At 45.3% G+C, this 26,650-nt stretch overlaps 6 protein-coding genes across 6 annotated transcripts; 2 read left to right on the top strand and 4 right to left on the bottom strand.

The window, feature by feature from the left end:
• Nucleotides 1-8,506: 8,506 nt before the first annotated feature.
• On the top strand, nucleotides 8,507-10,878 carry AOL_s00043g705 (uncharacterized protein; the record flags this gene model as incomplete). Its single annotated transcript, XM_011121191.1, has 8 exons — nucleotides 8,507-8,579; nucleotides 8,641-8,745; nucleotides 8,814-9,113; nucleotides 9,199-9,399; nucleotides 9,497-9,545; nucleotides 9,738-9,844; nucleotides 9,922-10,193; nucleotides 10,258-10,878. 8 exons carry the CDS (start codon nucleotides 8,507-8,509, stop codon nucleotides 10,876-10,878), a joined length of 1,728 nt encoding a protein of 575 aa, XP_011119493.1.
• Nucleotides 10,879-11,811: 933 nt separating this feature from the next.
• On the bottom strand, nucleotides 11,812-12,266 carry AOL_s00043g704 (uncharacterized protein; the record flags this gene model as incomplete). Its single annotated transcript, XM_011121190.1, has 2 exons — nucleotides 11,812-12,041; nucleotides 12,125-12,266. 2 exons carry the CDS (start codon nucleotides 12,264-12,266, stop codon nucleotides 11,812-11,814), a joined length of 372 nt encoding a protein of 123 aa, XP_011119492.1.
• Nucleotides 12,267-14,128: 1,862 nt separating this feature from the next.
• AOL_s00043g703 (uncharacterized protein) lies at nucleotides 14,129-15,277 on the bottom strand (the record flags this gene model as incomplete). The annotated part of the gene is made up of 5 exons (XM_011121189.1): nucleotides 14,129-14,146; nucleotides 14,214-14,500; nucleotides 14,576-15,005; nucleotides 15,074-15,114; nucleotides 15,265-15,277. 5 exons carry the CDS (start codon nucleotides 15,275-15,277, stop codon nucleotides 14,129-14,131), a joined length of 789 nt encoding a protein of 262 aa, XP_011119491.1.
• Nucleotides 15,278-16,769: 1,492 nt separating this feature from the next.
• AOL_s00043g702 (uncharacterized protein) lies at nucleotides 16,770-17,237 on the bottom strand (the record flags this gene model as incomplete). The annotated part of the gene is made up of 1 exon (XM_011121188.1): nucleotides 16,770-17,237. The coding sequence occupies one exon, from the start codon at nucleotides 17,235-17,237 to the stop codon at nucleotides 16,770-16,772; it is 468 nt and encodes a 155-aa protein (XP_011119490.1).
• A 183-nt stretch (nucleotides 17,238-17,420) lies between these two features.
• AOL_s00043g701 (uncharacterized protein) lies at nucleotides 17,421-20,839 on the bottom strand (the record flags this gene model as incomplete). Its single annotated transcript, XM_011121187.1, has 6 exons — nucleotides 17,421-17,488; nucleotides 17,549-19,911; nucleotides 19,967-20,195; nucleotides 20,257-20,350; nucleotides 20,416-20,573; nucleotides 20,650-20,839. 6 exons carry the CDS (start codon nucleotides 20,837-20,839, stop codon nucleotides 17,421-17,423), a joined length of 3,102 nt encoding a protein of 1,033 aa, XP_011119489.1.
• Nucleotides 20,840-24,447: 3,608 nt separating this feature from the next.
• On the top strand, nucleotides 24,448-25,872 carry AOL_s00043g700 (uncharacterized protein; the record flags this gene model as incomplete). Its single annotated transcript, XM_011121186.1, has 2 exons — nucleotides 24,448-25,153; nucleotides 25,256-25,872. The coding sequence occupies 2 exons, from the start codon at nucleotides 24,448-24,450 to the stop codon at nucleotides 25,870-25,872; spliced, it is 1,323 nt and encodes a 440-aa protein (XP_011119488.1).
• Between the last annotated feature and the right edge of the window lie 778 nt (nucleotides 25,873-26,650).

Genomic DNA, 26,650 nt, shown 5'->3' with positions numbered 1-26,650 from the left:
TATCTCGTAAACCAGAATTAATTGCTGCTGCGGGAGGGAGGTTTACAATTAATCTAATTAATTACGTGCGTATTTTCACGTGTAGAATCACATAACTTACGGAGTGGGGATTAAATTATTCCACTTACGAATCAGAGAGAGTCCATTTTGAAATATACGCCCCGGGGCCCGTACGTTGATAGTAATATAATGCATAAGATGCATATTGATATCCGATTCTTGGGGGTTGGGGGTTCTTTTTGAAAATATTATATCTTTCTAATCTATACAGGTAGTCGAGTCGAAGCGAGTGGCGCTTTTAACATCTCCTTGAATTCGAATTTGAAATACAAGATAGTAGAGAAAGTTCAAGATGTATAACATCATGTGATTGACGAACATAATATAGTCTCGTAAAAACAAACTGGTGACCGCGGCCGTCGGCAAGGCACAGGATGCGGAGGGTTGGCACTGCTGACATATATATACAAATCGGGTATACGCTCTACGCCTATAGGCTCGATGCAAAGCCTATAACGTACTTATATGCAAGTATGGATCCATGGATCCATCGAGTCTAGATGTCTCTAGATGCGTGCATACGGACTTAAAAAAAAACATTCAAACTTATGTGTGAAGTGAGATTTACAAGAAATTACTAAGTGTGTAAAGGATGTTGGAATCGATCCACTCTGCTAACTCGTAATCAAAAACGACAATAATGAAAAAATGTGAAGTATATGATCATGTGATAGATGGAACGAAATCCGGGTAAGGATACCGGCAGTCCCGCTTTGCCAATGCAATGCAATAGAGTGCACGAATGTGGTGGTTTTGTTGTTTTTTCTTAGTCTCGAGGCTAGTTTTTTTTTCCACTGATAGCGTGCAGGCGTATATGCATGCGCACTCCCAAAAATGTGAAAAGCCCAAAAGTAAAAGTAAAGACAAGAAGGCTCGGATTATCTGTTCGCCACAGTTTAAAAAGTTTTGCGATACGGCAACGCTCTAAAGGTGATAGTGAAGTAGAGAAATATCCGATATTTTGCGTGATGAATTCACAAAGGATAAGATTTTAAGATGTAGTATCTAAAGCTAGGAAGACATATATATGTTTATCATGTTATTTATATTATATTATCAATATATGGCGCTATATTGATCTTGGGCCGCTCTTGATCAGAGCTATTCACTTCTTGTATATATATCATACGTGCACAGTAATACTAAATAAGAGTTACGATCTCCTATTATGACATGTACAATTGATCAACCAGGAAGTTGTTATGTTAATAAAATGATACCCGTATACAAGTGTATATCAAGGTTTTCTCTCATCTACGGCTGTACATACATTCCGAAATGACAAATGTTATAGTAAGGTACGCTAGACTACGTGTTCATATATTCGCTTTCTTTATTTTTCAAGTTGAAAGATGTTATTAATATTATATTTGTTCATTTATAATATAGATCTTTGACGTTAAATAGCTGTTGGGATTCAAAAATATAAGATTCAGCAGAAAGAGCTAGTTGAAAGCGCACGGCGGCCTATTATGACATCCCAGTTTACGAACGAAAAAAAGAAAGAAAGAAAGAAAGAAGGAAAGCTAAAAACTCAAGGTGCGTGGTTGTGTATTACAAATTACTTTGTTGCTTTCTCTCTTCCTAAAATCTCATGCAAAAACATTGATGATAGTATATCGATCATGTGAGAGGTTGGCAAAATCGTGAGAAATATTATATATTCGAAATTCGAAATTCGTCTAATGTTGGTCCTTCCAACCCCGTGCAAATGCCGTTCCATCTCCTGCATGAAAAAATTGCGAAAGCCGTTCCAGGTGATACCACGGAACAAGAGCTGCAGAGCCAAAAGATTTCGAGAGGCTCGAGGGTAGAATGTGTTCATCAAGGCGTGATTTTCCTTCCCCGGGTTTCTGGACCGGTGGTACCCCGCATCTCCAGTTTCCTATTCGGCGTATTGGCAAGCTAGGCTTGTTCGCCCCTTCACTTCCCGTTATCTCGGAATCATCAATCCGGGTTTCTCCACAGATTTCGAATGATTCGCCTTACGGCTGGGGTCGATCGCTTAAACGGTGTTTCTCATGGGTTAGCCTAGATTGAAACTTGAAGATCACACGATCGTACGATATCACAAAAAAAAGCGAATCAGAGACGGGAAAGACTATAAAAAAAACAAAAACCTGGAGTAAAGATATGCGGAGGCGGCATAGAGCGGAAGCCGCGAAAGAAAGAAAAAAAAAGGCCAGTAGCTACTGCACGTTGGGGAAATAAATTCAAGCTGTGGAGAACATATTTCTAAAACCACTCTCTTTCTGGCAGAAAATCGATGGGTTTCTTCTGGCTTGTGAATATATGTCGAGATTTGAAATGAAATGCTAAGCTTCAAGATGAATGTTCTGGGTAAGATAACCGAGGGAGCCTCAGGTTTCTTATATGTTTTTCCAGCATGTGAGTCTGTGCGCAAATGGGGTGGCTGATGGGGTTAATCGTTAGTCTCGTTTTTTATGCGGGAACGGAACGGAGAGAGGAGGGGCGAAATGGGTAAAGTCGTGAGAGTGCATATTCCGTGCCTGTTTTTGTCAAACCGAGTACGAGGCGGAAGAGGCAAATTTCTTTATGATACAAAGTATCTTTTGAGGTATTTGGGAAAGGTAAACTGCGAAGAAAGTGTGTGATTTCGTAGTGCATTGTGATCTTTATGGTCAGGGCGCTCGTTTGTTAAATCCACTAGCGTGCTGTATGTCTGCAGGTCGAGTTCTACACCTTGCAGTTCGGATTTCAAGCTAGTATATACGCTAGCTAGTTCAAAACACCAAAAGAATCACAGACAAAGCTCGAGCATGATGCATCACCTGCGTTAGCTAGCTCCTTCCTGTCAAAATATGCAAATCAACAGAATAAAACCCCCAAGGTATCTACCCCGCGAGGGTTCAATCACATTTTCAAATCCGGGGACGAAGAAGTACCGGTACTTTTTTTTAAAAATTTTCACTCCCGTCTGCACGGGGCTCGCTCTAGCTCGAACTCTCCTTGTAAATTGATTTTTATAAAAAGATATCGTTAACTTGACAACGGCTCAAGTGTTTCGTCTCAACAAGCACAGGCATCGATATATGGGAAAACGTGGTATCCGTGATACCCGTTGCACGGTATACCGGTATGGCACCAGGCCAGGCCTCCAATCAAAACGGATTTCTTTCGTAAACGTTTCACATGTGTGTGAATCTGAGACTGAACGATACTCAGGCTATCATTCAGATGAGTTTTGAAGATGGTCATATGGCGAGCTTAACTTTCGGGTCGAGGGAAACAAACGGGTAGATATCTGGCTGGCTATCTGGCTGGCTATCTAGCCCGTACAGTTCAATGCGTCGACATGACATGTATCAATTACATATATTGAATCGAATGATCGATATATTAGTATCGTATGATTTGGTAATGTCAGATTATAGTATAATACATACGATATAATCTATAATATAGAAACATCGAATAGATGGTTGGGTTAATTCGAAATGAGATAAAGTATCAGGTGATATCAACATCATCCAATCGAAGCCGTTAACTCCGCTGTCTGAAGAAATGAGGTTAGTAAACGTTAGACTATCAAAATGTGGCTGGCCGTTAGTTCGCAATCGCGAGATTGAGCGTGCCTATTTTCCGGCTTGTCAACGTCTTTGTCTCGGGGGGAAAGCCACTCCGAAGGCTCTCAATGGACAGTGCTCGAAACTAATCAGTTATCCAAGACCAGGTTATTCCGGTCATTGGAATGGGGTTCCTAGAAATTTGATCGGTAATGGACAGCCCTTGTCGACGAATCTGAATCAGGAGGAGGCTTCGACAACACAGAAAATTCAACATCTGGCCTGGGGTCCGATCGAACGAACAAATACGAATGGAAAATGAAAGAATAAGCAGCCTCCTGGCTCCTTGCCCCGCAAATTTACAAAGAAAAAAAAAGATTGATAGACCCAATCTTTGCGTATCAATGGTGGCAATATGCTCTCTCCTTTTCTGTGTTACAATAAGATATGGTCCAGGAGGGATTTCTGGGTGAGGGCACTCACTCGAAGGTTGCAATAAGTAAGGTTACATAATGACATGACCGGCCGGGACCAGTGGGGCCCCTCTTTCTTACTCTATACCATCGATGTAAAAACTAATTTAATTCGCTCGCTCTACTTGTCTCGAAGGTCCCTACGTCCCTTCCCGTGTGGTGCATGCTCCGACATTGGGGTTCAGGGACTAGTCTAGAATTGATCGGATTGACTTCAGGTGCCTTGCTGATTCGAATATCACGGTTTCCCCTGCATGCATGCAGATTTTTTCCGGGGTCCTGAGTCGACGGGGAACAAAACATTCCCCCTCGTTCGACAGTCTTTTTTTTTTTTTGATTGATTGATTCCATGTAGGATCGAAGAAAAGAAACACAGAAAACCCTTGAAAAGTTTGGCAGTTTAGGCAGCCGGTGTCCAATCTGATATCCGCAGATCCAAGATTGTGGAATCTTCTTCTTCTACATTGGGTGATTGACCTTGTGGATATAATGACGACAAACTGGATAACCCCCCTCTTTCCGGCATCAGGGCTATTGGTGAATTCTGCCGTTGGGATATATACATACATACAGACACTTGGAGGTTCAGATATGATAGGCTTGGTCATATATAGGGTCCCGAAGAAATATTTTCCAGACTTTAGGGCCGATATGAGGCCAAAGACTAGTAGATTAATAATCGTTTTGTAATAACTATGATTCCTAGCAGGCACCAGCAGGCGCTTGGACTGTTGCGATTGCGATCTCAATATAACGACGGAGTATATATATATTTCTGGCGACGGAAAACGTGACAGCTATCAACATCTTACAAAACGTGTAGCACTGCCCTAGATCGATATCCAGAGTATACCCCACTTTCGGATATGTGGGAGTTCAAGTAACAGACCGGGATCCCTAGTCGCACGTACATGTCTCCGAAGTGCTAACTCGCTGAGTTGATAAATCTGATAAAAGTAAGTTCATAAGTGGTGGAATTTTGGCGTCGAAAGTTTTCCAAAGGCTATTCTTGAAGAGTTTAGGCCGCCTATACAGATGTTGCAAAAAAATCAGCTAGCGGATAGACAATGAGGTTATTCCGTGTCCTCGAAATAGAGGTCGCCCCGCACCATCTCCAGTTCGCACTAAACAAACCAGAAGATCCGGCGTAGCGGCAGCCCAGAGGCACTATAGTTGCCCGTCTATAGGGCCCCATGCACCACACCTTGTCGGGTCTGCAGGTTTGTCATATAATTATAAGCTCCTTGTCCATAATGCCTTTCATTTCCGTGGCATCCTAGTGAAATGTCAATGTCACAATTCCAGAAAGGAGTGAATGTCATTGATGTTGAACGAGTGAAATGAAGCGGCAGTATGGAGCGGCAGCACGGAGCATGCTCACGGCTGTTAACGGGTAAGTTGTGAGATTTACGGTGCATACGAATAGCTTCGCTACCGATACCTTGTACTCCGTGTAATCCTTCCCGAGATAACCTTATTTATCAGGCCAAATCGTAAGACCTTGGTGCGTATCATCGGACGGATGTAGCTTGGTGCGTGCTCGCGATGTATGCTCGGGCCATCTTGGATCTCTCAACTCGACATGACTAATGGCTGAGTGTTCCGCGAGCTCATGAGTTCATCAAAAAAGGCTAGAAAAATCTTTTTATTTTAGTTTTTTTCTGTCGGCATTAACGTTCAATTACCACAAGATTAGAAAAAAGGTTTGAATGATGCATATCGAAACTCATGGCTTCTGTTGCCACGGCTCGGCAGGCGTCGACGTGTGATTTGCACTACATAGACTGTAACAATTTTTGGGCTTGGAAAACTCCGTAGGCCTGAGCGCATCAGGCAATATTTATTTATACGTATAACGTGTTTGAGGGGATCTTTACGTATGCGGTGGCGTTCTTATAGTTATCAGCGTGGTCGGCAATTTCGGGCTAAATCTAACAGTCTCTCATTGCTTCGGAGCAAAAGCCAGAAACGTAGAAGAGAGGTTCTAGCCCGTTGGTTCGGGTCGCTCTTTCAACCAGGCTTTTTGATGGAGGTCTTTCAAAAAAAAAAAAGTTGCGAGCACGGTTCTGTTTCAAGTTGTTCTGGAATCTTGCTTGAAACTTCAGGCTAAAGACGGCCGGTCTTGGTGGAAAACCAGTTGCGGTGGAAGATTTGCCGACCTAAGAATGATACCTATAGTTTGTGCACATAAGAACTAAAAATTCAGTATCGGAGTATTAAAGACGAGAGACTAAAGATACTTTTAATCAAAACTGACACTTGAGCCGTTTCGACACCATCCGATGATGTAAAAACCCTAATAGGACGGCATAGCCAGCGGCCGGAAATCTCATCCTACACCTATGGTAAGCCTAAGCTTCGGTGTTGAGATTATTGCATCAGACCTGATCCTGGAAAACCTATTGCAATGCATGTCATGGCCATCGACTCAGGGATTTTCGGCGTGAGAAGACAAAAACAAAAACAAAAAAAACAATAAGAATAAATATATTGATGCTAACATTCTCGGCTGACTCGGAAGCAGCTTAGTTTTTATAAAATCTCGGGAATGTAGCTTCCCGCCGTTCTGCTTACTTGCTGCGATGCGAAGTAGTGCATCCAATGGGTACCGAATCGATTCGATGTCATTTGTTGGCGGATGTCTTGCAGTAGTCGCTGGTATTGGACAACTAGTGGCTTCTGGTTCCTGATTCGGTGGCCACCTCCGAGCCCATCGACCTCGATGACCCACATTTCCCCTGCATTGAAGATTTGCTGGGATTCTGGGATTCGATTTGCCATGCCCCTTCAATATGGGTAAATCTCACTGGCCATCGAAGGTTTGTTCCGCTGCAGCTTAATTTCGTCGCACATCAGCAATGAACTCTGTTGATACATACCAAGTCCAGTTAAGGGATTTTTCGACCGGGCGCTGACGCAACTGGTGTGCTATGGCATTGTTGAGTATTTTTGGTGAAAAGCTTGGAAAAGCGCAGCAGCTGAAGGGCATCCCGAGCCAAGAGACTCTGCAGCAGAGTTGCCCAATTGTGATACTTCTCGTGCTTAAATCAGAACTCTTGGACATATCAATGCTGTGTCAGCATTGTAAGGGAACAAATCCTCCAGGATGCATTTCCAGTAACGGCGACGTTATCGGCTGTGGGCTGAGAGTGGAAGGTCCCCAAGGTGCGCCGTGGGAGCTGTCTTGGGTGGAGTTTCTTGACTCGGCCACTCGGCAATGGCGAATCCTCAAGGCCCAGGGGTGTTTCGCTGTTATTCTGGGCGAGGCGACACAAAGCAATGCACAGACTAGTTGCTAGAGCTGCAGAGACGATACCTAAAATTCTGTTCCCGATATCGAGATTGTCCCACACAAGGCACCCGTACTAAGTCCATTGAACAATTGAGGAAGCTCGGTATGAGCTCACCGCTGTGCCATCACCAAAGTCGCGTGGCCTTCATTGCTGCTGAATGTCGGTCTTCGGCTTAGCTGTCATGCTGGCGGGTAACTTCGACCAGTCAGATGGCAAGCAAACGACCTCAATAACCCGCGACTAGCCAATCACAGCGGCGGAGTTATACGGCACTCCCAAAGAGGCATGGGGGAGATGAGTAGCTGGATACGCTGTTCCTCAATGGCAAAGGTACTGGCGGACCAAGAATCCCACAGCTCAGGACGATGCATGCGCAAGAATCTGGACATGGGTGGTTCGAGTTTTCAGCCTACTGCAGTACTGGCATCTGATTTTTGCAGCAAGGCCCCACCCGCCCAACGGTACCTTGTCATGAGAAATACCCAGAGGAGCCAGTGTCACCCTGCGGTACCAGTACCCCAGAAGTTACTTTTTCCACAACATTGGGGTTATCCACACAAGATGAAGCAAAACCCAGGATCCTTGAAGGGCGAAAAAAAACGACCATCTTGCGCTTTGGAGGGAACGTCCCCTTCTGAAGGATAACCGGGCTTCCATGCACTTGAAAATGGGCCGTCACGTTTCTTTTTCCTGGTAGAGTCAGGGCCACCCACACCGCAGCGGAGTCGGGTCTCTCGTGTGGGAAAACTGATATATGATGTCGAGGGCCCTACAACCAGGAGGCTTTGAGCTCCTTTCTGGAAATTTGAACTGGATACTTTTTCTTTGCTCGATTGAACAACCGATACCTCGACAGTCCGTCCTGTCGTGCGTCCATTCCGCTATAGGCAGACTAAGAGAAGTGGTTTGGGATTCAAGACAACTTTGGTGGTACGATATTGAAGAAGGTCTCGATTGGATGAAGAGAAGCCGTATGAGGACAACAATTCGGGTTCACAACAAAGTCTCAACACAAATTGTATAACTTAATCGTCGACATCTCAGAAACATTAACTCAACTTCGAATATAAATAAACCGAAGGACTGCGCTCAGGTATATATTGAGATAAGGATTATTATTTGCTGTCCTTAGGATAGCCGGATTTTACCAAAAATGTCGGATAGAGTGCTCGAGTTTTGCCCTCCGCCTTTAGTCCCGCTGGCAGACTATCCAGGCACTGGAGGAAGTATGTTCCTCACTTCAAACGAGTTATCATCATAGTCGGCTCCTTCTAACATCACATTAAGGTATAAATGGTAGATTATGCACGAGGATTCCGATGCCTCTTGGACTTGGAACCACATACCCATGCTGCGTTCCATGTCCTGTTCAAGATTGGTTGTATCCAGATAGTAAGTTGCCTGCATAAAACAGTGCACCTTTTTGACTGGAAAACTAATATTATTCGATCAATGTCTAGATTTCTCGACAATAGTAGACGCCGTCTCATACGTCGCTCTTGCGAGCATAACAGCATGTATAATCATGCTCCTAAGTTTCTGGGTCCTACCAACAACCCAGACGCATCGGCATTACTTGAGTGTCAGTTTGGTAGTCGCAGTTTTGATAATGGAGATCCCATTTATCATCGGAATGGCTACAAAGGACAAGGAACATAAATGCATCAACGAAATTACACCTTACGATATGGCGAGCAGCGTCCCCTGTGCCCTCTCCGGCACTTTCCAACTTCTAGGCGGCTGGTGCGTCGTGATGTGGGGTGAGTACTGCATTCCTAGATTTCACGGCCCTATAGATAGTATAATCTTTTCTTGAATGATGAGGCTAACTATTGTATCTCCTAGTGTTTCTACGAGCTCTTTCCCTCCATCTACAGATCTGCTGGCAAGTAACGCCCGGAAAGCCATTCTTCATCATCTCTCAAATAGTTGGCTGGGCTTTCCCTGCCGCGATGACTGCGATCGCTCTCGCCGTAACTGGGGTTTCACAAAGATTTGGAAATACTTGTCATATCAACACCAAAAATGGGCTTGGAACATTCTGGGGTAAGCAAAAACTACTTTTCAAGGATTATTACCAAATAATCCCTTGGTTTATGCACAAACGCAAGGGGCAAGGTTGCTAACATTTCCCGATTTGTAGGTCCGCTGTTGGCTGTTGCAGCTGCTGCAATTGTAATACAATTCGTCACGTAAGTGTTAATTATCTCCGAGATATTCTACTACACCCTCATGTGAACAATTACTCCGTATACCCTGTACTCAGCTGTATTGCCAAAAAGGCACATGTCTGACGTTTACTCTGGCTTCTGAGGCCTCCATTTGTGCAATCTTTGTAACCCTTGTGGAACACCAACGCTGACAATTTAACGTTATACCTATAGATTCGGCTATTGTATCAACGTCTACCTTCGAAGTTTGTTCGAAGATGCCCCGTCAACCGAAGGTGGCTCTGTCTCTTATTCAAATAGTCGTATCTCGGCAACTTACAGTACGTATTGAACATTCTGGTCCCGTGCTTCACATGGTCTTGTGTGATGCTAATATTTTTTTCCTTCCGCCGAACAGCCCAAGCCCTGCGAAGAGTTAAGCGAGTTATCGCCATGCAATGGCGAGGTATCCTGGTTGTCATCGTGGTGATCGTCGATGTCATCGTTTTTGCGACCGTATTCCTGCAGTTTGAGGGAACGACCGAGAAAACCCCTGCAAATATTTCACGGGCCGGCGAGTGGCTAGAATGCCTCATCCTAAACGGGGGCGACAAGAATAAATGCTTGAGCGAGGGTGAAAAAATGGTTGTACCAGAAGCTACCGCCGCCGCCGTTCTCTTCCTTCTATCGGTAAGTCCAACCATTCTGAAACACAATGCATGAATCTCCGTTAACCTAGACAAATTATATTTAGTGTAACGGTTTCTGGGTTGCAATCTTCCTTGGCCGGTGGTCTATGATCACAGGCTGGTGGCACCTCGTTCGCAAAGAGAAGCCCAATGATGAATTCGTCAGCTTGAGCGCCGCTCGTCCTAGTTCATTCGGTCCAAACCCTCGTACCTATGAAGATCTACCTTCTTCCGCCACAAACTACAGCGCTACCGCTGAAGAACGCGAACAATATCGGGAAAACTACGCAAAAGGAGTTTATGAAATGGAATATAACAAGCAACCATCCATCCTTGTTCACGAGAGCTTTCGCCCAAAGAAAAGCGTTCAAATAAAGAGAGCTTTGACCCAGCCGATTGTTCCCACTATTGGAAACGTAAAGAAAGGGTCTGGAAGGCCGCCTGTTGTTCAAGAGGACGAAGAGATGGGAAATATTGGATACACCGCTACAGTAACTGGCGGGTATTCTCGACCCATAATGAGCCGATCGGTCACAGCACCAATCGGCCTTGCCCGATCCAACTCAGTTCAAAGTAAAAACGAAATCTCGAGTCAAGAGCAAGAAGCATTGGAATTGAGCGTTGCATCCGCAACCCGTGGGCGACAGAACTCAAGACCGCCCTTTCCCTCCGCCCATAGGATATAACGCCTAGCTCCTGTCTTCTTGTTATTGCGATACCATCTGCATGCCACTGGGTTGGCCTCGTTTGCTTAACAGCTACCTAAAAAAGTATGATTTGAACAGCATAGAACTGAATCTATCTCTTGCAAATCCGGTTACGACACATACCTTCAACGACTTTTTAGCAAAATATTTTCTTCATATATATCCTATGGCGATAGGCGTTTGGTTTTTTTTTGGGACCTTTATATATTCATGGTTTTGGAGGAGGATTCAATTTTAGGGTTTTACTTCTTTTTTTTCTCTATATCTTTTTATAACTTTATACCCCAGGCCGTATATGCAAGTGCCACCTGTATGATTCAGTTGTACTATTATACCTCACATCAAATGTACTAGTAGTACTTATTCCTCAATATATTAATATTGCTATTGAATAAAACGGACTTGAAAATAATCCATGATAAGCACCTTCGAGACCAAGTTTATTTGAACACTTTGAATGAGCTGATATATTCTCCCTGTACCCCAACCCCATGGTTAAATCATTGCGTATAAACAAGTATGTGAGGCTTATTTAAACTTATAATAATAATAAGAATAATAAGAATAATAATATAATATCATAATTTGTCTCAATACTAGTGACTGCTGACTAAATTCATAAACTATTCAACATCTATATCTAAAATTTAACCAAAATTGTAATTGTTTGAGAAATCTAAAGTCCAAAAGTTTTTTTGAAGACGAGATTATATTCTTATTATATTCCCTATGTATATATATATGCACCCCCGACCGGCCAGGGAACGGAGCTCATTATTTCCGTTGTCGCAGATTAAGATTACTATCTACATGTTTGATACTCCGTATCATCTGTTGCCATCATTTCAAATCATCCTTCGCCCCTTCACACTAAACTTTTCCACCGAGTTGAGAGAAAGTTTAAATAACCGTTTAAGGCCAGACACCACCGTCTGGGATCGCTGGGCCAACTGGGGGTTGAACACCGCTGTCTGGGGTGGTTGGGAAGCCGCAAGAAGTACCGGCTGGGGTCAAGGTGCTGCTGTAGTGGAACCAGATGTTGTTGTTATCTGGGCCAGAGCATTGGATGCAGTTGGCGTAGTTGTGGATGAAAGCTGGGCTGGTGCACTTGCCGGCCTTGCGGGATCCAGCGATAGCTTGTCCTATATGTCATATTACACTAATCAGACCCAGGATATTCTAAAAGTTAAGTATGTGAATATTTTAATAAGGATATTGTATTTACCGCAGTTATCGTGGCAGTAGTAGAGAGGAGTGCCTGGGGCCTGTCTCTTGAGGAGTTCACCGGGCCAGTTTGGGTTGTCGAGAGGAGCGGCAGCGACAACGCTGATGAGAGCGGTAGCAATGGCGATGATGGAGAACTGCATTTTGATGGTAGAGTATGCGTAAACCTTGAAAGATCTGCGAATGAATAGAGAAGGCTTGAAGAGGAAGCTGAAGCTGACGATGATGATGAGGATAATGATAAAAAAGAAGCAGGAGAAGAAGGTGATTGTCCTCCCCTTTTATAGGAAACTGACTCAACCTGGATCCAAGTCCTCATGCTTCATTAATGCCCTGCATGTTCCAGCATCGAGGGTGGTTGGTGACAGGATGACCTTGCCAACCTGCTGAGTGATCGTCTGAAGTTGCATGACATGGCAGTCGACTCGATGAACCCTCGACGATGCATGCCCCCAGGTCAGTATTGCCAGCACTTGGTAATTGTTCCCAGAATCAGTATGTACATGACATTCAGATTATGAGACCGATATCGGAAGCGGTGAGATATTCACGGACTTCATGAAAAGCAGATTGATTAATTTTACCCCCCCGCATTTTCGCCCCCATTGTTTAGTTGTCTGATGACCCTATACCGAAGTGAAACTCGATTATCTCGATACCCGGATTTTAACTTGTGATGGTTAGCTTAGCCAGCTGCTAGTCTTCTCAAACAATGACCCCGGACGGCGCTTTCAAATAACCGAGGCGGTGTATATCAGAAAGTCAAAGAAAAATCCAGCAAGTGGGCATTATTATTACTTGGCGAAAACGCTATGTGCATAAAACCCAGGATAAAATCAGCAGAAACGGGTCACATACCAGCCAATTGGCTAACTCAAACAAGGCAGGCGGGGGTCAAAGTCTGCGTTTTAGCGTGTTGGGTGTTGGATTTCTTACGATCTGATAAGATTAGGAGCTCCTTGCCCCTGCCAGGAAAGCGGATCAGATAACTTAAAAACGCTGGGCGCAAACCTGCCAGCCCGCCCCAGCCCGAATTATCCACCTGAAAAAGCAGTTCGCATATGCCCACCACCTTCTCCACAGCTGTCCGGGACAAATCAGGAACAGGAAGGAGCGAGCCGAAGGCAAAAAGTCGCGCAATAGCTCTTGCTGTTAAGTTTTGCCCAGACTTATCTTCATTTTTCCTTGTCCTTTTTCAAGAAAAAATTTGCTGCATGCCAAACTTGGGAAACATCCAGCCATTACAGATGTCAGCGTATCAATCAATTATCTAATCGCAAAGATCTTGATCAGTTGGCTTGTCGCTCTTGGCTATTCAAGTTGGTTTGTGGCCTGATAGAGTTTTTGAGACTTTGCGACGGCAGATATCCATTTGGAACGCTAGGTCCTTCTTTCGCGGTTTATAGCGTGGGGGAAAGTCCGCACACTCGCCGAATGTTGAATTGTTTTACAAAACAACCAAACGGACTGACTATCAGCGGGTAATCCATTTGCGGGTGCGCCACCGGCATGTCACCTCAGCGGGGTTTAGGGCGGAACTATCCGACGTTGCCATTCTGTTAAACCAACGTCACTGTCTCGGAGTCAGAAGCTCACGGAATTTAAGTATTATAGTTTGTTGGAGCGCTATCATTACACGTCTACATCGCCAATTGAAATAAAAGGCATTTCTTCCAGTGAGCCAGGAGCACCACAGAAAGAGCGACAAATCAAAGAAGCATGAAGGTTCCTAGGGCATGGGAGAAGACGATTAGAGTCTAAGAGAAAACTAGGGAAGACGGATGATTCAAGTGTAATTCAAAGTCAAGCTGAAACCTTATATGGAGCTAGAGAGTAGACTACCCAGAAACAGTTTGAAAGGTAGAAAGGTGCAAGGGTGATATTTGAGGATGGATAGATAAACATCCGACGATTTTGCCGTCGGTGAGTCGAGGGGGTTTCGTTTTGAACGGCTTCTTTGAGTTCAATTCTCTTTCCGAAGATTCCATAACTCCGCCACTTCCCTTTACTCTTCGTCTCCGATCTAGAACAGGTGTAAAAAATTATTAGCTAAACTTTCAGAATCTTGATCAAGCGGGCGATAACCGTACCTTTGGGGCCAAATAGAATCTCAGGTATCCTGCTCCCATCTGGTACTCGACTAGCAACGGTACTTCGTTGCTAAGGCAAAGCCTAACAGTAGCGGAGAGAGACGAAGCCTTGCAGAAGTTGACAAGGTATTTCAGGGAGAAAGTGAGGTTGACGGGCTCAGTAAGCTCTATTTTCGTCGATTTATCCTCATCTTCGACGTTCGTATGAGGGCGAAGAGTGACGGATCCATTGCCAATGTCTCCGGAGCAGGCGAACTTGACCCCATCCTTGTTGGCTTCAATGGAAACTGTTCATTATTCCGATTATTAGCTCCATCGCGAGGTCTCTATAGTTGACCCTTAGGGGTTTAGGGTGAACATACCACTCTCACTCAATGCAGACAAATCCCTACAGATCCTCTGGAACTCGGCCGATGGCAAAGTGATGGTGGCAGCATATTCTGTATCGGGAATACCCAGGTGCTCTTGATCGATATCCATTAGCTTGATATCGTACTCACTAAGTCGATCCTGTGACGAGCTTTCGAAAAGCAGGTTCAAGCTATCAGGTTGATCCTCAGCCTTGAGTGTGAGAAGATCTTCATTGGCCGCGGCACGAAGAACCTTCATCAAGCTGTTGAGATTGATTCCTAATGCGATATTGCGGTCACATCGATAGGGCGAGAATCCCTCAGATCCAAGTTTCATAGAAACGAGCGCGACGTGAGAGTTGTCCATTGCTTGTAGCTGAATTCCGGCATCATTGCAATCGAAATTGCAATCTTGGACCAAGTCCTTGATTGCTTCGACGACCTATTTGACGTGGAGAGGTTAGAGATAAGCTCGGGTTAGCGACAGGTAGATAGGGGAGAGAGAGCTACCTTCTTGAGGATCTGGGCTTGTTCTAATCGGGCTTCGAGCACTGTTACACCCACGAACTTAGTAAATCCCAAGTATCAAAGCCACATCACGATGCTACACCTATAATTGTAGCTTCATGGGCCTTAATGGAGCTTACTCTTTGCTATGTGTGTATCGTAGGATGAAGGTCTGGAGGTAACCGATAGCTAACAAACACCCAACATGGTTAGCTCAAGCAGGAGCAAGGGAGCGTGAAGCAAATTTACTTACAACTAAAAATGGAGTTATCGAAAGCTTCCGGTATTTACGGCGTTACTCAAGGTGAGGATGAGGTGAGGTTGGGGATACGAGGTAGCGTGAAGTCGTGTGTAGTGGTTGAGTCGTGAAGCTCGAGCTACAGGGAGGCGTCGTGAACAAACTCCAAATTTTGCTGTTGGCTGAACGCGTCTTCCCAACACAGCTTTGAGTTCTGTGGCGCGTTAAGTGTTACACAGCTTTCGGAATACAACAGCAACTCGCGCTGGTTGAACTAGCCTTTGTTGAGGGCTTGGTTGGGACCTCGGCAGAGGTGAGCGTACCCCAAAGTTACTACTAGTTTCAAGGCTATTTCATTAAATTTAATACTATACTGGAATGGTTTATGAAAGCAGTTTAATTCTGGTGGAATTATATAATTAGTTTCTGACGCATATATTGGTTTCCGAGATAATATATGGTACCGATTAATATTGGTGAAGCACTTGGATATAGCTAGTTAGATATGCTGAAAAGTTACTCTTATAGCGGCTATAATGATGATGATGATAGTGCCTAGTTTAAATGGAAGAAAACGCATGCCAGTTATGTTAAATGGGCATTATCTTATTGTGGTATACTGAGCAGTGTTTAAGCATTTGCCTCATGAACAGAAGGAGGAACGAGATGCACATGGTATCGGCTCGGGATTCTCGTGTTAAGATCCTGCAGGTAAATTAGTATACGTATACATCCTATTGGTGAGAACATATTGATCAAGAAGAACACCGATTTTAAGCCATAGTATATTGCACTAAGAAATATTATTCCAAGGATTTAAGAAGCTGACAAAGAGAATTAGAATTATTCGAGGCATGCCGCTGCGGCCGGGTTATCGCTGTTATATACTGGAAACGGGAAGTAGATATGAAAGGTACGGAATGCCGCTTCACTGCATGCGCTGTGCAATATACGAGGGAAAAGAAGTAGAAGGAATAAGAAGATGAAAAAGAAAGAAGAGGGTGCTGGCTAGGAAAAAAGAGTCAGGGGCTATAGTGGGTGAACGAGAATATGATGATGGCCAAAGTGGAGCAGTATCATGAGCTTCGTGCACCTCCATGATTAAGTATCAAGTCCAAATGAAGTGGAGTGTAGGAATGTCAGAAAGATTGAATGGGGAATAAAAAGAGAGGATCAAGAAGAACAAATGGACGGAATAAAGTTAGCACCTGGTGCAGTTCTGCTTCCTAGTACTGGCTACATGTGTGATATGAGGTGAAGTGCGCATTAAGATAGAATAGTGGGAGAATATTTTTGGTTGGAAAGCAAAGTATAATGTACCATTGAAACACCAGACGTTAAAGGGCCGAAAGAAGAAACGAATTAAAAAGTAAAATAAAAAGCAAGGAAGATGATTCATTGGTAGACGCCCAAGGTGTAAAGCGAGGCAAATGGTCGCGTAGGGGAGACAAGAGAAGGCTTTTAGTCGAGGCTTGCTGATGGGGATGGGGTACGGGGAGGAGCCCGCCCAGCGCCAGGGTTGTCATAGATTGAATATTGATCCACGACGCCTACTGATGCTGAGGCATCCTCCACGTACCTCTCAGCAAGCCTCTCTTCGTCGTCTGACTGGTAGTAGCGAGGAAACCAACGACGGAGGGTTTCCTCCGACCTATCGGTATACATATCCCGATAGTCGAAAAGATTGGTATTCTCCGCGTATGGGTCGTGGAATTGGTAGGTGGTGGTGAGGGTAGCCGGAATTTTTGGACGGGGAGTCATGACCATTTTGAGGTACTCCCACTTCGTATATTGAGGTGGGTTATAGTAATCCTCATTTGGTACATACTCCACCGTCGGGGGTGGTTCCGGAATACCAGCGAGTTGTCTCTCGTACTTCGCCTGCATCTCCCGCTCTTTCTCCTTGGTTGTCAAAACCTTTGGAATCATCTTCCTATTATCGAATCGCTTGCAAACATCAGAAGGAAACATAAAATCGGCATCTGTCCCGCTGACCCTTGCTTCGAAAAGGCGCCTGTCTTCGCGAAGCTTCTTTTTGTTCGTAGTAAGAAACTTGAAAGGTTTCCCCAGAATCTTGATCCATTTAGGTCGGCGGGTTGTCTTAGAGCCTTTCTATTGCTCCGCGCCGGCTGTCAACTGAGCAACACGGGCCTTAATCCTCGCAACTCGTGACTCGATTGCTAAAAAACATGTACATTAGAATATGTATCCTCCAAAATTATAAAACAAACTAGACTTACATTCTTCAGCGTCAACGGGGGGCGGGCTTTGGGTTGGCATGGGCGGTGAACCCATAGCTTGGTTGGCTTTCGCTCTGGCAGCCGCATTCGCTTTTATTTGGGCCCATCTATCTTGAACTGGTTCTAGAACCGGAGATGTTTGTGGCGATGACGGCGGCGTGACCTTGACCTCTTCCTTCGGCTCCGGGGCCGCCTCATGAGCTTTGACAGGTTCATCGGCCTCGCTAGGAGGCGATACATCGTAGCGGTTGTCTGCGGCGGGGACATCTGGAATATGTTCGCGCGAAGCAGCGAATCGAGACTGTGAATGGTTTGGACGAACAGGCGATGGTTCTGGTGAGTCTTCAGGAACGAAAGCTGGTGCGTCAAGCGGACCTTGGTCGAATCGCGAAAACTCAGTCTTTGCAGCTGTTTCTTCAACGATAGAGGCTGCTGGTGTTGTCTCGCGAGTGGCAATAGGCTTAGGGCTAACTGGTGCTTCTCGGGCAGTCTGGAACGACTCAAATGCGGTAGGCTCTGCTGTTGTCGTATTGTTTCCATTCGAAACGGGAGGAATGTTAGGCTTTCCGCGGAGAGATGGTCGTCGGTCAGACTTCTCAGGAACCGCAAGATTCTTAGGGGTAACTTGGACTGAAGCTCGACGATTTGCAGGCTTTGTGTTTCCAAAAAGCTTCCTCAACTTGCTAACCTTCTTACTTGCTTCACCGTCAGATAATTCGGGGCTCATTGCCCTCTCAGGTGCGTTGGTCCGAGAAATGACTTGTGTCAAAGGAGCAGGCTCCTCACGGTGCTCTGGTTCTGGTTGAGGAACTGGTGGCTGTGGTTTATCAGAAACGATTTCCAGGGACTCTCGGGAGACTGGAGCAATCACTGGTGTTGGCTTAGTAGATCCGGTCTTGAGCGGTGCGAGCTTTGGCTTGGTCACAGTTGGGGGCAGAGGAGAATGGGGTGGGGATACTGGTGCCTGGGCCGGCGATCTGACTGGGGATTGTGTATAGCTCTCGCCGTTCTCAGCTGGGGCAGGGGGGAGACTCTTCTGGGACACTGCTGCGAGTGATGTAGCGCCACCTAGATAGGCATCCCTGATGGCTTCTTTATCATAGTTCTTTGCCCAGGTCATGGCTGGCGAGGCTTCTTTCATGATAGTAGGCTGAAGTGTCATCACACTAGCGGTCGTCAGAACTTTCTCAGCGGGGCGATCTGGTGGATTAGGCCTGGGGCGGGCAACCGGCAAGTCATGGCCACGCTGACGTAAAGTCGCAGCAGTCTGCCTAATACTTTGCTGTTGCTCAGGCGTAAGATTGAGAGGTCGTTGTGAAAGGGATGTGGTCGAAAGTCCATTAGCTTTCTCTGGAACGATCTCCTTCCTGTCAACAGATCTTCTTCGAGTAAGTCTATTTCTCATAGTCCGTTTCTTGTCTTTCTTTGTTGCCAGGAAGACCTCATCGTTGTTGGTATTCTTGAGCGCTCCCTTGACTTTCTCCTCGACAATAACCCACTTGATACCGCGTATGACGGTGTCGAACATAGCACATCGGCCGAAGACTGCCTTCCGGGCGGAGGTTTCCTCCGGAGCCAAGCTCGTCATCCAAACTAGCCAAAATGCATCATCTATCGCAATTGTAGTAATGCTCGCCAACTCACCAGGCTCAAGGTGGGATTCGTCTGGCCTACGGTTTGATTGAACACTACGGGCTCTAGAAGTCTCGATGGCGGGGAGAAGCTTATCCGGAGATAGAAGGATTGGGGCTGGGGCTCTCGTTTCTGAGGCCGCTTCCGCGAACCCGGAAGCCATAAAGTCAGCCCATGACGGCGTTTGTGGTCGGGCGAGGTCAACTGTTTTCTGCTTCTGGACCAAGCCGTCGTTTTGCTTGCGTTTCCTGAAGGTCTGTCCGCTGGCACCAAAGATGCTATCATCGTCTCCGGAGGACTCCGACTCTTCAAGGGCTGAGAATCCGAGATCTTGAAATCTACTCCAAGACTGGTCTCCAAGGCCTGCTCCGGCTCCTGGTTTTGTCGATTGATTGGCGGCAGAAATGCACTTTAGGATACGTTTCGATTCTTCGGTAAGAGCCTGGACAGGATCTTCATAGTCAGAAAATTCCTGCAAGGCGCGGCTCTCTTCGGTGAAGTCGAAATTACGGGCACGACGAAGAAGGGCGAAAGGAGTTGGCGAAACAGTATCGACTGTCATAATTATGTGGCTCGTCGGCTCATTTAGGAAAGAAGACTTGTTGGGGGGGTACTCTATATCATAGAGCAGCTGTTGAAGAGAGAGGGGGAGAACCGAGACTCCACCATTTCCAGATGGTGCCAATGAGCGTAAATACGAAAAAAAGAGATGGCAGGTAGCCAATGCAGCCCTGTGTGACACATTAGTATGGCAAATAACAAGCATTTGATTTGAATATCGCTTACTTTGCATATGAGTCGTAACCACCCTCGAAACCGAAACCATTATCAGAGTGCTCAAAAGCCCACCAACCCGCCATTCTAGAGATCTTAAGACCAGTCAAGCCATTGTGCTTGCCATTCGCTGCAATGGCGGAAAGAAGATCGAAAAAGTCGAAGATGATAGAGGAGCGTGCTTCCGAATCGACAATCATTGGCATGAAGGATGGGAAAGCATTTCGGGACATCTCGGAATCTTGTTATGAATGTTAGAAGTCATGGATCCTACTCGGGCTCCAGGAGCGCCTGTATCATACCTGCTTCACCTTCGCGGAAAGTATCGTAGACACCCCATGAAACCACACCACCAGGAAGTCTTGCCCAACACCACTTCATAATACTACACAGAACCTACGGAACGGATAAGTAAGCACTGAAGAAAAATAGATCTCAGGAGCGAAGCTAGCAGAGCTTACTGTTATGTCTGTCAGTCTGAGTTCGCGAGCAAGTCTATCTCCACGCATGGGTCCATTGAAATCCATCTCGGTGCTAAAGTATTTTCGAATGAACGGACGAGCTGAGCTTGGTTCATTTGTTGGTCGGAATGGTAGGATAAAAAACGGAGCCGTCAGGCCTAGTTTGATCCCGGTTAGCTGTTAGGAATCCGAGAAAAAGGGAAAATATATGCAATGGAATTCATGGAAACATACCTCTTGATTTGATCTCGGTAGTACAAGCTTTGACTAGCTCGCAGATTTCATCAGGTGTAACTAGAGTCTTCTCCCAAGGGTCCTGGTAGACGGGAGCAGCTACAGCCTGGGAAGGTTGGTTGTCCGATCCCTTGGACTTTTTGGCTTTACCCGGACTTCCTTTGCCCCGTAGGGCCTTTAAGAATGACATGACGCGAATTCTGAAGAATGGTTCCGCCGTGCGATAGCTCGTCACGGATCAGATAAGTAGTTGGTGTTGTTTGGTAGGGAAGAATATTTGACCTTCGAGGCCAAAAATGATACACTGTATCAAAGACAAAGGGAGAGGTAAGTTGATATCGGGTGTATTTCAGAAGGGAAAGAGGTAAATAAGGACGTGAATTTATCGAATCCAATGTATCCTAAGGTCGCGACACGTTCAATTAGCAGCTTGAAACGGTAGACTAAAGAACTTGGTCGCCGTTCCTTTTTGTTCTTCGTTGTCGGTTTTTAGTGCATGCTTGTTGGCCGCTACAGGGTTCAAGAGCTGCCATTAAAAAGATTTGGTTGGTCTCCCGCCCAAAAGCAAAACCACAATGTTGAGAACCACGCGAAAGGGAAGAAAAAGGCGACAGGATGCGACTTACCGACAAAGTTGAAGGTGAATATGAATATGAAGATGAAGTCGAAGGTGAAAGGACGGACGATTGGATAACCAGCACACAAATCGGTGACGAGAATCGAAGAGAGGGGAAGACTGGTGAGGAATGCGATGGTGGTGGTTTTTTTTGGGTCGTGAAATTGTGGGCTCAAGGTGTTTTAAGGGGAAGGAAATGGTGAAGAGGAAGAGTGGTGGAAGATAAAGTGGAATTTGAGTGGAGAGCTTTAGCGTACTGGCGACAAGGGATCCCTTTGCATTGAACTCGACACCCACTCACTTCACTTCACCTCACTTTACGTTACTTCACTTCGCACTCAACCTTATTTTATTTTTTCTCTTTCGAGATGATGTCGACAGGAATGTAAGTACTGTGTATGTTTGTGTGTATATCACTGGTCGGGTAGAGAGGTATTTCTTTATCGCAATTCAATCGCTAGCTCTTCCTCTCTCTCTCTCTCTTGACTTCTAGGCGACAGCTTCGAAGGAAAACTTTTTTTACCAGAAAACTACCGCTGACAAAAGGGTTAGGTTGTAGACGCTACAGTCTGAAAGTACGTCAATCTGAAGCCAAAACAAGAAAAGCCATCCGAACATGGGACGACCCTGGTGATTTAAGTATAAAACTCTGGTTCGTTCGAACACGCGCAGACTGCTCTTTCTTTCTTTCTTTCTTCCACTTCAAACGCAGAGGCTGAAAGAAAGACCGAACGACCAGAAAGGCATATGAATGCGCTGTCAGACAGGGAAACTTTTTTTTTTTTCACCTTTCAAGGTGGGGATGCTGAACCCGAAGCCGATGGCTGTCGCACCACCATTCATCGCTAGGCTCTATATCAAGCATCTGACATCGACTGGTCTGCTGAGTACTAGTACTGGTACTAGCCACTCCTAGGATGCGAACAAGCAAAAGGAATAACGAACATGCACGCAAGGGGACATAAAGGCCAATGAATTGATATGCGGATCTTTGGAACAGACATTGCGATGGGATACCCTTGCGCTCGGTGATATAGTGGTCCGGAATGGTCTTTGAGACCTCAATCTCAAACCACCTGATCACTTCATGAACACGTTTCTTCCCGATATCAGCTCCTAAGCGAATATAGACCCCTCCTCGATATCAACAATTGTGCCGTCATGCAGGTCAGGTCTGATGCCGTTGAACCTCTTGATCCTGCCCTGGCATATGGTCCAGTCCTGACTTAGTGCCGATGAAATGTTTCGTGAAACTCGAATGTGAGTTCGTGAACATGGGGTAAGGGATCGCGGTCGAAAGAAGCAAACCCCAACTAAAACGGTTCATCGACGCTGGTGAAAGACTGCCGTCATTGGTTCGCTCCATGCCGCCCCTGTCTGCACTCCCCTGCGACATGAACTCAATGCTCCAAGCGAACCTGAGCCATGTCGATGAGTTGGCAATCTAGCATGACACCAATGAAGATTTTTTTATTTCATTTTCATCAGTCCAGCCCGTCGCGTCGACGGCAATAATCAACGTGTCTTTGCGTTATGCGATGGCAAGACGGCTGAATGGTAAGGCGATGAGCTCGACATGCATGATATGATGCTCGATGGGGGGCCGTTCCAGCTAGAGCGCCGGGATGACTTCGAGGGGCCACAAAAAATCCAATTTAATTTTATCAGAAATTGGTGGCGCCAGTTCGGGTCCCACAAAACGACCCAAGGCTCCTTCATCAACCAACCGAAGCCATTCCTAATTGCTTCTAGCCATGGTTCCAAATCGAGACACGAACGAATTGCGTTGCTCCTAGCGGCTGCCAGTTTAGGACGTCGACACCGGTCTAGCTCCGACAAAGATTGGACGATATTACTCGATGTCATGTTGTTGGAGTTTTGAATGTTTCACCAACTTTATTCTTACTTCGTCGGCATCCGGCGCTTGGCCACACTTTCCTAATATCGGCAACCCTCACTCGATAGTATAGCACAACGTTCCGGGTACCGAGATAGCCACTGCCGTCAATGTTGTGCATTCAGCAGTTTGAAGGCTGGATTTAGAAATGTTACCGTCAGGGTAGCGCTGCGTGCACACACAATCCCCACACTTCCATGGATCCATGGAACAGAATATTCTGTATCGATAAGAAATCCGATGGGCACTGATACCCGAAGCGCTGGCTCATCACATCAACATCCGGCATAGCCTGTGATTCTTATGCATAGCATAGCCTTACTGTCATCCAAAATGCCTAACCACATTTTAAGGCTTGACTGATGTCACAGGTAAAGCCTTGTAGCACAGGGCACAGGGCTCTAATCTTTAAGCCATATAATATATAATTCAACACATATTAATATTAAGATCCGATATTTAAATATGGGTTCGGCTTCCGGCATCTCAATATATTTAACTTCCGGGTTTGATATTGATGCGCGATTGGTCCGCTTTGGGGGCAGCTTCATCAAGTTGGTTTCGGATAGAACATGCACAGATTTTTTCCACCAAGGCATAAAAATCTCCGAAAATGTTTTCTATGATACTGAGAGATATTCATTGTGACGAAATTTCTTGTACTAACTACTAGTATGATCTAATCTATAGCCATACTAGTGTCCTCGCGTCGGTTAAATGGTGTTTTAAAGTAATTAATACATACACCTTCCAAAGATCTATTTAACAAGCTCCGTAGGAGGCGTGCATGACCCGGCCTATCTCAAACGCTCCTCAAAATAGCAGCCCTGGGGTATAAAGATTAACAAACCTTCCACATTATATCAAACAACATGAGTCGTTTTTCTTGCAGAGATATACTCATATTGGACTTGCTGCTCTTGAATATCAGAGCTGAGACTACTCCATTTCAAAGGCATCTACAATACATGTATACAAAAATGATATCTCCGACCTTCCAGTAGTTTCCAATCCATGAAGTAAATAAGTACGCACATACCCAGTTTCTATCAGCCTTCTCACTAAGTACGAGACTGTCAACTTAATATCAATTTATCCGAATGCGTACCCAAGTATTAGTCTATAGATCTAGCTGTCCCAAGTATTACGATTTCAAAATTAATACTTCGACCACTGTCAAGACTAGTCTTGTATCAAAACGCCCCAGCATACGCTGCTAGGACGTACTTTAAGGAACGACAAAATCGGTTTAAATTACTATTTTCTAACCACTATCTAACATACCATGTCACTGCTTCTTAATCAACGTGTTCAGGACTTCGCTTGCCCATTTGATGACTTCCAATGCTCTACTTCCGAACAAAGGAACTCATGGTTGTCATCTTTTGAAACGGATAACACGAACCTGATCATCATGAACCCATCGCACGTCTCAAATCTCAGTAGTCTATGCGAAATCATCCTACCAAACTCGCAAACACCCGCTATCCGCACCTTCATTGCTCCAACCGAAAGCATAAATCCAGAAAATGAGAGCACCCCAATTGAGATACCAAAGGCCCAGCGCCATGGTGAATCAAAACACATTCAGCATAATATTACCAACCGGTTTCGATTTGTCTATAGACAATTCCACCAGCTTCTATGGCACCTAGTGGCAACGCCTTCAAAGTTTCAAGCCGCCAGCTCGCTTCAGGCCATATTCACACTCCAGACTGCCAAAAACTGGTTCTCTCATCTCCCATTAACAGGTGGTATGGTGCCGATGCCAGATGACGACTTCAACGATCGAATCTTCGGTTTTCTACAACGAAACTGGACTGTTTCGCCATGGTTCCGAGACTTCATCCAGAGTATCGTCGACCGAAAACTTGACGCAGATTTGCCAACTTACTTCACCAATCTAGACCCCCTCTGGGACCTCTGGGATGAGTCTCAACGAGCGAAAGAGCTGAATTCTCAATTATTAGCCGAACCATCACTATTCGCGGGTATTCACACCATCTCGTTTTTATGGGGGGTACTTATTGCAGGGGTTTTTCTCATTATTTTGGTCCCGATCTTCCTACTAGCACTGTATTGTCTTTTTCTAGCTATTTATCATTGCTGCGGGGGTAAGAAGCGTCAGATAGGAAAGCCATACAAGCGTACCCTTCGAACAAGGGATACTACCCTTGGAGCAGATCCTCTCGCAATTTGGGAGAATGCAATGATTGATCCATTACCCATGTCTCGGAAAAGGGTAAGGACTTCAGATAACCGACCAATTTACTTGAGCCAAAGTTCCTTCTCTGCCAAAGCTTCCGAAGACAGAGTGCTACTAGCTACCGATATCGATGATATGCTATTACCGGCATCACCAGCAAGTTCATCCGGATCTACAGTCACTGCTGTTCGATGTAGTGATCTCCTCTCGGAGGAAAACCCTGCAAACGAGGGTGATATTAGCTTCTCGGGTTGTATCGAGGTTGTTGATCCGGATCGTTGGAATAGCACGGATGCACCAAGCGCTATGGATATTACGACACCCCAAAAAAGTATTGGGTTTGTAGAAGGGCTGTCAGATCCAGCTTTCGACTCCAAGTTCTCAGATGTCTGGCTTGTAGAGGCTTTTACTCCTGCATCAGAGCTTCCCTGTAACTTTGGCCCCAGAAAATCGAGTACACCGACAAGGACCGTAATGGTTGATGAAGTAGCTAATCAAGGCTAGTACGTACGTACTGGTTCTGAAATTTAACGGAGATAGCAGGGCTAGCTTGGGGCTGATTGGAGTCCTAAACAATCGCGAGGTACCTGAGGGGCTAGGGGAGATCGAAGCTAGAAGGAGAATTAATAGATTAGAGAGCGCTTATACCCGGCCCTGTAACTACGCCATCAAGCAAGTGGGTTTAGAATTGAAAAGTACTTAGGTAGATACATGTATGGTCTCGCTTGATTGCTAGATAACACAAAGTCCACGGTAGATACCTCTTATGAGATGAACTTAACTATAGCTAGCACGCACACGCCCATAGTAACGGGAAGTGTGCCGAAGCGTTTTAATACAAGACTAGTAACGGGACTGAAAATTATTAACTGTTATTAACTACGGGCTCGGCTGCGTTGGTTGCCATGAAGTTTATAACGCCAAGCCTTTGTGTGACCTCGCTAAAATACCCTATTCTGGTAATATTGAACTGCGACCATGCCAAGATCGACAAAGATGTTGGATTTTGGCAATAAAACACAAAAATCTTTAACAATTTTATACATCATTATCATAGCCGGTCTCTAATTCGGGGGCCAGACGTTCATCTACCAATCAAACAGCGGTGCATTCGGCCTATGGGAGGTACCAAAGACTATCTATTTAGCTGATTAGTACTGTATTCTTGTATTTATGGCGTATGATGTCATCTTTGTGATTTATTTAGTTATTTAGGGTCCTACAGAAGTTACGTTGCAGAGAAAGGATCATTGTTGTAGCCTCGAATGTCAGGCTACTAGTG

The sequence above is a fragment of the Orbilia oligospora genome (assembly GCF_000225545.1).
Source record: "Orbilia oligospora ATCC 24927 unplaced genomic scaffold scaffold00043, whole genome shotgun sequence".
Lineage (NCBI taxonomy): Eukaryota > Fungi > Ascomycota > Orbiliomycetes > Orbiliales > Orbiliaceae > Orbilia > Orbilia oligospora.
The sequence above is the reverse complement of the archived record's forward strand: the minus strand, read 5'-3'. Positions and strand labels throughout refer to the sequence as shown.